We start from the raw sequence: 13869 nt of genomic DNA on the forward strand, positions 1-13869 counted from the left end.
GATGGAGGGTAAAGATTTTCCACAAAAGAAACAAGAACTCTCATTCTAAATAAAATAAATATTTACACAGATAAGTAATTATTTACAATTAATGCTCCTAGGAGCCAAGTTAGCCAAACAATTCAAATATATACTTTTCTCTTTTTTTCGGCAAACTTACTTATGAGATCATTCATAGCTGAAGACGATTTTAGTTTGTCGAGATGTTCTGCCTCTACAGACAGCACTGACAAGTCTGAAAGCTGTTCTTGGCTCATAGAAGTCCTAAGGTACCTTTTAATCAGTTTTAATTTCGTAAAATTTCTTTCAGCAGGTGCAGTTGTTACATGAAGGATCAAAAATAGGAAACATGTTGTTATTACCTCCGGAAAACTGGATGCAAGGCTACTGAGTTTTATCAGTAATAAATCCGTGAGTTCCTTAATGGAATGGATTTTCTGAATTTCAGTTTTTAAGCACATTTTCAAAGAAATTAATTGTTCATACAGATCAAATGACGCGTCTTTACTATATTTAGCAGTCAGTTTTCCTGCTGCCTTTTATTTATTATTTCATTTGAAAATGGTAAGAGTTTCTCCAGTTGTAACACTTCGAGAGTGTTCCTAAGGTCACAGAGGCTTTGAAATCTTTAATTAGTTTGAGATATTAAGATATCTAAACAGCAATAGTACACATTGACTTTGAAGTACGATTCCGGATCTGGAAGTCTCTCATCTTCTGATAACTCATCAAAATATCGCTTCGTCATCTTCTGTCTTTTATCTTTGAAAACAGTTGTTACCACCACTCGTTTGGTAGGTCTCTGGGCTCGTTTAGCAAACCATGGAATGAATTTTGATTTCTTATTTCGCTCAGTCTATTTAAAACATTACTTAGTAATTTTCATGCTGTAGAGCCTTAGCAATGGATAAATGATTTCAAATAATGAATTAAATTAGGCACTTTTCACGAATATCCGGAGTACCACAGGGAAGTGTGATATGACCGTTGCTGTTTACAATATGTGATCTAGTCGAAAGCATCGGATGCTCTTTAAGGCTAATTGCATATGAAGCAGTTGTCTATACCAAAGTAGCAACGGCAGGAGATAGTAAGAATTTGCAGAACGACCTGCAGAGAATTGATGAATGGTGCAAGCTCTGGCAGTTGACCCTGATCTTAAATAAATGTAACATATTGCGCATACACAGGAAAAGAAGTCCGCTTTTGTGCAGCTACACTGTTGGTGACAAACAGTTGGAGACAGCGTCTGCCGTAAAATATCTAGGCGTAACTACCCAGAGCGATCTTATGTGGAATGACAACACAAAACAGATAGTGGGAAAAGCAGAAACCAGACTCAGATTCATTGGAAGGATCTTAAGGAAATGTAGCTCATCCACGAAAGAAGTTACTTATAATGCGCTTGTTCGCCCGATTCTTGAGTATTGTTCATCTATCTGGGATCCCTATTAGATAGGACTGATAGAAGAGATAAAGAAGATCCAACGAAGAGCGGCGAATTTCGTCACGGGATCGTTCAGCAGGCGAGAGAGCGTTACGAAGATGCTAAACAAACTCTACTCGCAGACGTTACAATGGAGGCGTTGTGCATTACGGGGAGATTTACTATTGAAATTTCGGGACAGCACTTTTCAAGAGTCAGACTACATATTACTTCCCCCCACATAGATCTCGCGTATTGTCCACGAGGAGAAAATTCGAGGAATTGGAGCCAATACAGAGTTTTGCCGACAATCATTCTTCCCACGCACTATTCGCGAGCGGAACTGGTTTCGAGGGATCAGATAGTGGTACCGAAAGTACCCTCCGCCACACACTATTAGGTGGCTTGCGGAGTATGATGTATATGTAGATGTAGAGCCGGTAGTACGCCTTTTATGTCAATAATATGAATATGGGTGTGACCTTTTTCATTCAACGATCTGAAATTACATCCTCACGTGATTAAAACCAAGATATCCAATGAGTTAAAAAATGAAGCTAAAGGATTTTTTCAAAAATAATTTATTCATACTCCCATGTAAGATTTATACTGAAAACTAAAAATCTGACATAGGAAAAAAAGAGTAATTGAGACATTCCTGCTATATATCAACAAAACTGCCACATTAATACCTGTCGAAGTGGAGAAACGAGGAATAAACTTTGAAAAATGCTTATTTAGCTTTGATGCTATCTAAAGTACATCGTTTTCTTTAAAAACTTCACGTCTGTTCACAATGGTGGATTTACTGCACTATTTTCATATTTCTATTTTTTAGTGTTTACGTACATAACTGAAGTCGAGCAAAAGGTGTTTTGAAAGCTACACTAAGTAAAACATTGCCCACAGTCATCCTATGATAAGACAAATATGGAGAAACCTCTCAAAAACGCTACCAACTGGCCAAAAGAATCTACTTTTACCTGTCTAGGACTGCATCAAGCAATTCTTGTCATCCAGTTTATCTCATTATTATGCATTTTGCCAAAAGGAACGCAGATTTTATAGTACATTGAGTGCATGCGTCAGTTTGTTTTAGCCACAGACAGTGAGAAAATCCCAGTCCCAGATAGTACATTCTTTCGACTTTAAAACTGCACTAACTTTCCCTTTCTCCTAGAAACCGTGTTTTCGGTTTTCGACTTTGTATCTGAGACCATGGATTAAGTAAAACCTTTCAGACCTATAGCACAGCAGTCCTGTCATGTAAAACTAAATGTAGCATCAGGAAGCCATCAAGGGATAAGGTACTGCTGTGATTTTCATTGCAGAGCAAGCGGAGGGGTGTCATTATGGGAAAGAGTGATGGACGACTGGCACATATACTCCTGTCATGTATATGTTGTGTTATGGAATTGGTGAGGGAATCCGTGGCCCGCATGTTGTGGGACTAGGGGAAACAAAGATGAAGGGGTGGTGTCAAAGAGAGTAGCACAATAGTAGATCAAAGAAAGTAAATTGGTAAGCTGTTTGCCGAACATGACAGAAGGACAGAATAAGAAGTAAAGACAGATTCCAAAGAAGAGAAATGAGATTGTAGGTTGCAGTGCCATAAAGCATTAAGAAGAAATATAAAAAGGAGATGGAGTATAAGGAGACGGAGAATAACCAGAGGGAGAGGGGGTGGTACAAAACCATGGAGTTAAAAGAAAAGAAACGAAAAAAAGAAAAAAAGAGAGAAAAATAATTTAGGAAACATAGGAACTGAAATGTTACAGCTCATTTTCATACGAATTCCAAGCTAATTTGGATTGCATGACTAACTGTTACGTCATTAGGTGTGATCCATAGAAGTAATTTCGCCTTTTACGCTCCGTAACGTAATTTGCAACAACTTCAAGACAAATTACTGACTAATCTTACGTCCCCTCATTGGTAGCAACATTTATTGTCAATTTGTTTCATTGAAATTAGGTTTTATTTGCGAACAATGTAATAAGAAAAGAGATGCAAATACACTATAAGTACATAGTTTGAACACGTAACAACTCTGTTTATCATACTGCCAGCTTGCTATGCTATTAGCTAATATAACGGCAAGTAATTACCTCGTAATTACTGTAATTCATAAAACGAAACCAGATTAACAGTATAAACAAAATGTTTATTTGGGTTGCTGTGTTATACATCGAAATTCTATGCACACCGAAAAATAATGTACGTTACACATATCTGAAGCAGGACAGGTGGTTGGAATCCTTAGGATAACGTAGTTTTAGTGAAATGAACATAAATGTAAGTTACAGTGTAATAAACGTAAACGTAATCAGCATTGTTTATTCGTAGCATTTCACTTATTTTTTTCTTGAAAACAAGACATATGTAATCGTCTTTGTATCACATTCCATGCGTTTCAATTGTAACCACAGGAAGATGACTTTCTTTTGGGATTAATAACAACTTCTGTAATTGTAAGTAGTGAATTTACTATACACAACAATACATCAATTATCAGCAAGATTAGGTGAGACTTGTGGGAAATCGTATGGGAGGCTCAGTGTGATGGAGGAGAACATTAGTGTTTAACGTTCCGTCGACAACGAGGTCATTAGAGACGGAGCGCAAGCTCGGGTGAGGGAAGGATGGGGAAGGAACTCGGCCGTGCCCTTTTTCAAAGGAACCATCCCGGCGTTTGCCTGAAACGATTTAGGGAAATCACGGAAAACCTAAATCAGGATGGCTGGAGACGGGATTGAACCGTCGTCCTCCCGAATGCGAGGGAGGCTCAGTGTGATGTAAAGAAATGATCGTATGGCATTTATTTCCCTTCGTGGTTCGGCCGCCGTAAGATCTTGAGCAGCACTCTCTTGACTTAATAAACTGTGCACCTGAAATAATAACTGACTTTTCACTTTATTTGAGATCCATGATGTTTTGTGGCCTGTTTACACCTAAGAAACGTACAGGAAACATAAACTGCAGCGAAGCAACGAAATGAAGCTGAGTTCTGGTCAACGTTTATTACTGTTGTGTACATAGTTCCGCGTAGTCAGCGTGTACACAACTTTCCCAATAGAGCGCGCCCCACTAAGCATAACAGCGCAGGCGCAGCGCTCGTCCGTCTCCGCACTACGAGATAGCGCTGTCTTAGAGACGGACCAAATTCTGCTTCCGCCGATCCACGTATTACTATGTAACGCAGCCAATGAGTTTGCTGGTAACGTAGAACCTTTTCTCCTCGCGGATCACACTCGTGCAGTGATACCTGAACGCTCGAGGTATTATAACGAGTGTACAGACCTCCGATTAGTCAGTCTGCATCAGTCTGCGTCTAACAAGATTATCATACTCCTGTACATAGCCATGAAGATAAATGTATAGACACTTCTGTCAAGTATCAGAGATATGTGAGAATAAGATTAACGTACCAAGACCAAAGGAACTTCAGATTGTCAATTGTAAATAGCATCCAGAAGCAAGTTAAGTTATTTTTATGCTTGTTATTGTTTTAATGAGCGTGTGTGAAAATTAATCAAGTTCTGTTTAAAGTTGGTCACCGTCAATCTGCTACTCTAAGCGTGCAAGTGGCATTTCTATCATCTGACCTAACAGCAGAAGATAAACACGCCACGATAAGACCACGAGACATATTGCTGACACTCGCCTACTTCGTTAGAGCGACAAGTCAAATAATCTGATGGTGTGTGTACCGAAGGTCTTACAGTACGCACACCACAATTACTTTCGATAAACTGAGCTACACCCACCAAATTTTAGGAATATTTATTTCAGCTACCATTGACAAGATTAATATTTCGTAAAGACGTTTACTTTGAATTATTTTCTGTTGACCCATTCATCTCCAGGAAGGCAGGTACACCGCAGAATGCTACGAATGAGAAAAATGTAAGCAAAAAATAGAGATGGGAGGGTGGTTAAGTGGAGCTGCGAGGGAGGGGGGGGGGGGCGCTGTTAATGGAAGCTGAGGCCAAGAAACTCTGAAGGAGTGAAAATACGTTGGAGAGTAAGCATTCATCTGCGGAGTTCAGGGAAACTTTTCGGGTGCCGGCTCTTGTCACTCCCTTCCTTGTGGGCTTCTGTGTGTTCAGTGGAAAGAAGAAGGCAACAAGAGGCGGGAATACCTGCACGTCCCAGAAGACGGCATCGTCGAGGCGCGACAGCGGGTTCCCGCTGAGGTCTAGAGCTTGCAGGTGGCTGAGCCCGCGGAAGAGCCGCGGCTGCAGGGCCGCCAGCCGATTGCCGGCCAGCGAGAGGCGGCGCAGGCTGGCCGTGTGCCGGAAGGCGCCGCTGGGCGCAGACTCGACGCGGTTGTCCGCCAGGCTTAGGGAGCGCAGCGCCGGCACGCCCACCAGCGCCTCTCCGGACACGTGGCTCACCGCGTTCCTCGACAGGTCCAGCTCCTGGAACACGGCGTCAACTTCACTGCTCACGTTGTCGTCTGCTACAACTGATCAACAACCACTGTGGGTCAGGGATGCAGGGTGGGACAGTGCAGCGAGTGTTTTGTGATGCACAGGTTTATGTACAATGAGATGACAAAAGTCACAGCATACCTCCTAATATCGTGTCGGAGCTCCTTTTGCCCGGCGTAGAACAGCAACCCGAGGTGGCATGGGCTCAACAAGTCGTTGGTAAAACCTTGAATCATGCTGCCTCTATAGCTGTCCATAATAGAGAATTGTTGTTGTTGCTGGATTTTGTGCACGAACTGACCTCTCGATTGTGTCCCATGAAGTTCTATGGGATTCACGTCGGGCGAGCTGCGCGGACAAATCATTCGCTCGAATTGTCCAGAATTTTCTTCAAAACAACTGCGAACAGTTGTGGCCAGGTAACACGGCACATAGATGTTTGGAAACATGAAGACCATGAATGGCTGGAAATGATCTCCAAGTAGCCGAACATAAACTTTTCCGGTAGTGGTCGGTTCAGTTCGACCTGAGGACCTAGTCGATTCCATGTAAACCCAGCCCACACCATAGTGGAGTCACCAAGAGCTTGCACAGTGCCTTGTTGATAATTTGGATTCTTGGCTTCGCGGGGTCTGCGCCACACTGGGACCCTACCATTAGCTGTTACCAACTGAAATCGGGACTCATCTGACCAGGCCGAGGTTTTCCAGTCGTCTAGGGTCCAACCAATTATGGTCATGATCCCAAGAGAGGGGTTGCAGGATATGCCAGACTGTTAGCAAAGTTACACCCGCTGCCAATGGCACGTTCGTCGTACGTCCCACACTGATTTCTGCGGTTATTTCGCGCGGTGTTGCTTGTCTTTTAGCACTGACAACTCCACGCATACGCCGCTGCTCTCGGTCGTTAAGCGAAGGTCTTCTGCCACTGCATTGTTCGCAGTGAGAGATAATCCCTGAAATTTGCTGTTCTCGGTACACTCTTGACACTGTGGATCTTGGAATACTGAACTCCCTGGTATTCTAAAGGGAATGTCCCATGCATTCCTATTCCGCGTTCAAAGTCTATTAATTCGAGTTGTGCGGCCTCAGTCACCTCGGAAACATTTGCACACGAATCATCTGAGTACAAGAGACAACTCAACCAATAAACAACTATCTTAGATAATGTGTACGAGATACTACCGCCATCTATATATATGCGTTCGCTTTCCCATGACTGTCGTCACCGAGCGAGGTGGCGCAGTGGTTAGCACACTGGATTCGTATCCGGGAGGACGACGGTTCAATCCCGCGTCCGGTCATCCTGATTTAGGTTTTCCGTGATTTCCCTAAATCGCTCCCGACAAATGCCGGGATAGTTCCTTTGAAAGGTCGACTTCCTTCCCCGGCCTTCCCTAATCCGATGAGACCGATGACCTCGCTGTCTGGTCTCCTCCCCCACAATCCAATGTCTTCCTTCACCTCAGTGTACGACATCGCAATTTGAGGCGCAAAGTAGGACAGCGCGCCCGCTTCCGCCTGCACCACACATTGCTCGACGTAGAGTTCATTGAGTGCACATCGCATAGTTCCACAGGCTGAAGCATCTCTTCCAATAATTTCGACTACCTCAGCTCAAGAATTCCAAACGCTTAGGACCCTACAATTCCTTATTACTCTGGAGAAGACAATAGTGTATCCTTCACATTTTAATAGGTCCATGGAAGTTACAAGTGAATCAAGAAATCTTTCTTTTATATGTAGCAGTAATATTTCAAGAGGATCAGCTATAAATTCGGCCCAACTGAGAGAAATGGCTATCTAAGTTAAATAATATCTCTGAGTTTAGTACATATTTATTAACAAAGACTGCACGTAAAACTGTCCTTTTTACTGATAATTGGATCAGATTATTTTCTTTATTAAAAGAAAACATACTGATTTCTGCTCAAGCAAAAGTTACTGGATAGCTTCGGCTTGTATGGTTGCGTTTCAAATATATATCTGCTATAAAATTACCTACTCCGCGTAATCCAATGAAGTATCGTACCTCGAAAGCAAATAAACTATGCGCAGGCTCTCTTGAATGCTACGCACAAGTAAAGCCTATTGAGAACTAAAATAAGTTAATGGCGTTACGCAAACGACACTAGCTTCCACTAGTACAACTGCAGTGGCCACACTTAACTTTAATGTTTCGGAACAGTAAAGCACAGGAAATGATGTAAAGAAAGTTGAAAGACTCTTTTCAGTAGTTATTATTTCAATTAAATGCAGATACCTACATTCAACAGAACAAAGGCAGCAATCGCACTGGTAAACATAAAGACAATCAGAAGAGAATCGAATAGAACAGACGAGTCTTTGTTTTGAATAATATACTGAATCATGAAACAAATCAGGAGCGCTAGCTCCTTACTGTATGCTTACTCTGAGACAAAACATGACGCTTTACATAAATCATAACTCTGTAGCATCCTGTTATTTCCATCACATACGTGGAATTACTTTGAAAAACGAGATTCTTTCCTAAATTACGAAGCAGTTCATGAAGAGACGCCACAACATGCATTCAACACCTGCTCGATCTCACAATCAGTTCATAAACATTGTCAACAGTTTTCATAATTACCCTTAAAGCTATATACAGAGTATCCCTTTTGTTACAGTCATCACAAACAAATTCTGTTTATCACGTCTTTCATATGACGCCCAACATCGACGGAAAGCTTCGCTTTGATTCCCATTACAAACAAAATGATTTTAAAATCGGTATTTTACGTACCCACTCGCAACAGTAGTTTCAGATTAGTCTAGTGCGATATTTTTCTTATCGATATGTATTAACACCCCCCGTGAACCATGGACCTTGCCGTTGGTGGGGAGGCTTGCGTGCCTCAGCGATACAGATAGCCGTACCGTAAGTGCAATCACAACGGTGGGGTATCTGTTGAGATTCCAGACAAACGCGTGGTTCCTGAAGAGGGGCAGCAGCCTTTTCAGTAGTTGCAGGGGCAACAGTCTGGATGACTGACTGATCTGGCCTTGTAACACTAACCAAAACGGCCTTGCTGTGCTGGTATTGCGAACGGCTGAAAGCAAGGGGAAACTACAGCCGTAATTTTTCCCGAGGGCATGCAGCTTTACTGTATGGTTAAATGATGATGGCGTCCTCTTGGGTAAAATATTCCGGAGGTAAAATAGTCCCACATTAGGATCTCCGGGCGGGGACTACTCAAGAGGACGTCGTTATCAGGAGAAAGGAAAATGGCATTCTACGGATCGGAGCGTGGAATGTCAGATCCTTTAATCGGGCAGGTAGGTCAGAAAATTTAAAAAGGGAAATGGATACGTCAAAGTTGGATACAGTGGGTATTGGTGAAGTTCGGTGGCTGGAGGAACAAGACTTTTGGTCAGGCGAATACAGTATTATAAATACAAAATCAAATAGGGGTAATGCAGGAGTAGGTTTAATAATGAATAAAAAAAAAAGTGCGGGTAAGCTACTACAAACAGCATAGTGAACGCATTATTGTGGCCAAGATAGATACGAAGCCCACGCCTACCACAGTAGTACAAGTTTATATGCCAACTAGCTCTGCAGATGACGAAGAAATTGAAGAAATGTGTAATGAAATCAAAGAAATTATTCAGATACTGAAGGGAGACGAAAATTTAATAGTCATGGGTGACTAGAATTCGGTAGTAGGAAAGGGGAGAGAAGGAAACGTAGTAGGTGAATATGAATTGGGGGTAAGAAATGAAAGAAGACGCCGCCTGGTAGAATTTTGCACAGAGCACAACTTAATCATAGCTAACACTTGGTTCAAGAATCATGAAAGATGGCTGTATACATGGAAGAAGCCTGGAGATACTGACAGGTTTCAGATAGATTATACATGGTGTTACAAAAAGGTACGGCCAAACTTTCAGGAAACATTCCTCACACACAAAGAAAGAAAATATGTTATGTGGACATGTGTCCAGAAACGCTTACTTTCCATGTTAGATCTCATTTTATTACTTCTCTTCAAATCACATTAATCATGGAATGGAAACACACAGCAACAGAACTTACCAGCGTGACTTCAAACACTTTGTTACAGGAAATGTTCAAAATGTCCTCCGTTAGCGAGGATACATGCATCCACCCTCCGTCGCATGGAACCCCTGATGCGCTGATGCAGGTTTGGAGAATGGCGTATTGTATCACAGCCGTCCACAATACGAGCACGAAGAGTCCCTACATTTGGTACCGGGGTCGCGTAGAAAAGAGCTTTCAAATGCCCCCATAAATGAAAGTCAAGAGGGTTGAGGTCAGGAGAGCGTGGAGGCCATGGAATTGGTCCGAATTTACCAATCCATCGGCCACCGAATCTGTTGTTGAGAAGCGTACAAACACTTCGACTGAAATGTGCAGGAGCTCCATCGTGCATGAACCACATGTTGTGTCGTACTTGTAAAGGCACATGTTCTAGCAGCACAGGTAGAGTATCCCGTACGAAATCATGATAACGTGCTCCATTGAGCGTAGTTGGAAGAACATGGGGCCCAATCAAGACATCACCAACAATGCCTGCCCAAACGTTCACAGAAAATCTGTGTTGATGACGTGATTGCACAATTGTGTGCGTATTGTCGTCAGCCCATACATGTTGATTGTGAAAATTTACAATTTGATCACGTTGGAATGAAGCCTCATCCGTAAAGAGAACATTTGCACTGAAATGAGGATTGACACATTGTTGGATGAACCATTTGCAGAAGTGTACCCGTGGTGGCCAATCAGCTGCTGATAGTGCCTGCATCCGCTGTACATGGTACGGAAACAACTGGTTCTCCCGTAGCATTCTCCATACAGTGGCGTGGTGAACGTTACCTTGTACAGCAGCAACTTCTCTGACGCTGACATTAGGGTTATCGTCAACTGCACGAAGAATTGCCTCGTCCATTGCACGTGTCCTCGTCGTTCTAGGTCTTCCCCAGTCGCGAGTCATAGGCTGGAATGTTTCGTGCTCCCTAAGACGCCGATCAATTGTTTCGAACGTCTTCCTGTCGGGACACCTTCGTTCTGGAAATCTGTCTCGATAGAAACGTACCGCGGCCACGGCTATTGCCCCGTGCTAATCCATACTTCAAATGGGCATCTGCCAACTCCGCATTTGTAAACATTGCACTGACTGCAAAACCACGTTCGTGATGTGCTTGATGCTAGTACTGTAGAGCAATGAGTCGCATGTCAACACAAGCACCGAAGTCAACAATACCTTCCTTCAATTGGGCCAACTGGCGGTGAATCGAGGAAGTACAGTACATACTGACGAAACTAAAATGAGCTCTAACATGGAAATTAAGCGTTTCCGGACACATGTCCACATAACATCTTTTCTTTATTTGTGTGTGAAGGAATGTTTCCTGAGAGTTTGGCCGTGCCTTTTTGTAACACCCTATATAATGGTAAGACAGAGACTTAGGAACCAGGTTTTAAATTGTAAGATATTTCCTGGACAGATGTGGACTCTGACCACAATCTATTGGTTATGAACTGTAGATTAAAACTGAAGAAACTGCAAAAAGGTGGGAATTTAAGGAGATGGGACCTGGATAAACTGACTCAACCAGAGGTTGTACAGAGTTTTAGGGAGAGCATAAGGGAACAATTGACAGGAATGGGGGAAAGAAATACATTAGAAGAAGAATGGGTAGCTTTGAGGGATGAAGTAGTGGAGGCAGCAGAGGATCAAGTAGGTAAAAAGACGAGGGCTAGTAGAACTCCTTGGGTAACAGAAGAAATATTGAATTTAATTGATGAAAGGAGAAAATATAAAAATGCAGTAAATGAAGCAGGCAAAGAGAAATACAAACGTCTCAAAAATGAGATCGACAGGAAGTGCAAAATGGCTAAGCATGGATGGCTAGAGGATAAATGTAAGGATGTAGAGGCTTATCTCACTAGGGGTAAGATAGATACAGCCTACAGGAAAATTAAAGAGACCTTTGGAGAAAAGAGAACCACTTATATGAATATCAAGAGCTCAGATGGAAACCCAGTCTAAGCAAAGAAGGGAAAGCAGAAAGGTGAAAGGAGTATATAGAAGGTCTATACAAGGGCGATGTACTTGAGGACAATATTATGGAAATGGAAGAGAGTGTAGATGAAGATGAAATGGGATGTATGATACTGCGTGAAGAGTTTGACAGAGCACTGAAAGACCTGAGTCGAAACAAGGCCCCGGGAGTAGACAACATTCCATTATAACTACTGATAGCCTTGGGAGAGCCAGTCCTGACAAAACTCTACCATCTGGTGAGCAAGATGTATGAGACAGGCGAAATACCCTCAGACTTCAAAAAGAATATAATAATTCCAATCCCAAAGAAAGCAGGTGTTGACAGATGTGAAAATTACCGAACAATCAGTTTAATAAGCCACAGCTGCAAAATACTTTACAGACGAATGGAAAAACTAATAGAAGCCGATCTCGGGGAAGATCAGTTTGGATTCCGTAGAAATATTGGAACACGTGATGCAGTATTGATCTTACGGCTTATCTTAGAAGCTAGATTAAGGAAAGGCAAACCTACGTTTCTAGCATTTGTAGACTTAGAGAAAGCTTTTGACAATGTTTAGTGGAATACTCTCTTTCAAATTCTGAAGGTGGCAGGGGTAAAATACAGGGAGCGAAAGGATATTTACAATTTGTACAGAAACCAGATGGCAGTTATAAGATTCGAGGGACATGATAGGGAAGCAGTGGTTGGGAATGGAGTGAGACACGATTGTAGCCTATCCCCGATGTTATTCAATCTGTATATTGAGCAAGCATTGAAGGAAGCAAAAGAAAAATTCGGAGTACGTATTAAAATCCATGAAGAAGAAATAAAAACTTTGAGGTTCGCCGATGACATTGTAATTCTGTCAGAGACAGCAAAGGACTTGGAAGAGCAGTTGAAAGGAATGGATAGTGTCTTGAAAGGAGGATATAAGATGAACATCAACAAAAACAAAACGAGGATAATAGAATGTAGCCGAATTAGGTCGGGTGATGCTGAGGGAATTAGATTAGGAAATGAGACACTTAAAGTAATAAAGGAGTTTTGCTGTTTGGGGAGCAATATAACTGATGATGGTCGAAGTAGAGAGGATATAAAATGTAGATTGGCAATGGCAAGGAAAGCGTCTGTGAAGAAGAGAAATTTGTTATCATCGAGTATAGATTTAAGTGTCAGGAAGTCGTTTCTGAAAGTATTTTTATGGAGTGTAGCCACGTATGGAAGTGAAACATGGACGATAAATAGTTTGGACAAGAAGAGAATAGAAGTTTTCGAAATGTGGTGCTACAGAAGAATGCTGAAGATTAGATGGGTAGATCACATAACTAATGAGGAGGTACTGAACAGGATTGGAGAGAAGAGAAGTTTGTGGCACAACTTTACTAGAAGAAGGGATCGGTTGGTAGGACATGTTCTGAGGCATCAAGAGATCACCAATTTAGTATTGGAGGGCAGCGTGGAGGGTAAAAATCCTAGAGGGAGACCGAGAGATGAATACACTAAGCAGATTCAAAAGGATGTAGGTTGCAGTAGGTACTGGGAGACGAAGAAGCCTGCACAGGATAGAGTAGCACGGAGAGCTGCATCAAACCAGTCCCAGGACTGAAGACCAGAACAACAACATGTATTAACAAGGGCAGTAAAACACGCAGTATAATTAGTATTCCAGCAGCGAAAGAGCAGCGCTTCTGCATGGCGGCAGTAGTCATCGCGGACCAGGGCGTGCTGTAGCTGCAGGAATACTGGTTATTCTTCGTGTTTTACTGTATTACGTATCGATAAAACAAATATAGCACTACACTAATTTGAGACTGCTCTGTCGAACGCGCAAGTAAAATGCCACTTTAAAAACCATTTTGTTTGTAATGGGATACAAACCTATGCTTTCCATCGACGCCGGGCGTCGCATGAAAGACGTGAGAGCAGGATTTATTAAGGCTGACTCCAATTACATACTGCAAAAACGAAATTGCAG

At 42.2% G+C, this 13869-nt stretch overlaps 1 protein-coding gene across 1 annotated transcript in view; it reads right to left on the bottom strand.

Moving 5' to 3' along the window:
* The window catches only part of LOC126456184 (insulin-like growth factor-binding protein complex acid labile subunit), a 225371-nt gene that overhangs the window by 68467 nt on the left and 143035 nt on the right, over window positions 1-13869 (bottom strand). The window contains exon 4 of the mRNA XM_050091937.1: window positions 5569-5847. Coding sequence (XP_049947894.1) covers window positions 5569-5847 — 279 coding nt within the window. The remainder of the gene's footprint in view (window positions 1-5568; window positions 5848-13869) is intronic.

This window comes from Schistocerca serialis, chromosome 2 (genome assembly GCF_023864345.2).
Source record: "Schistocerca serialis cubense isolate TAMUIC-IGC-003099 chromosome 2, iqSchSeri2.2, whole genome shotgun sequence".
In the NCBI taxonomy this organism is placed as follows: Eukaryota; Metazoa; Arthropoda; class Insecta; order Orthoptera; family Acrididae; genus Schistocerca; species Schistocerca serialis.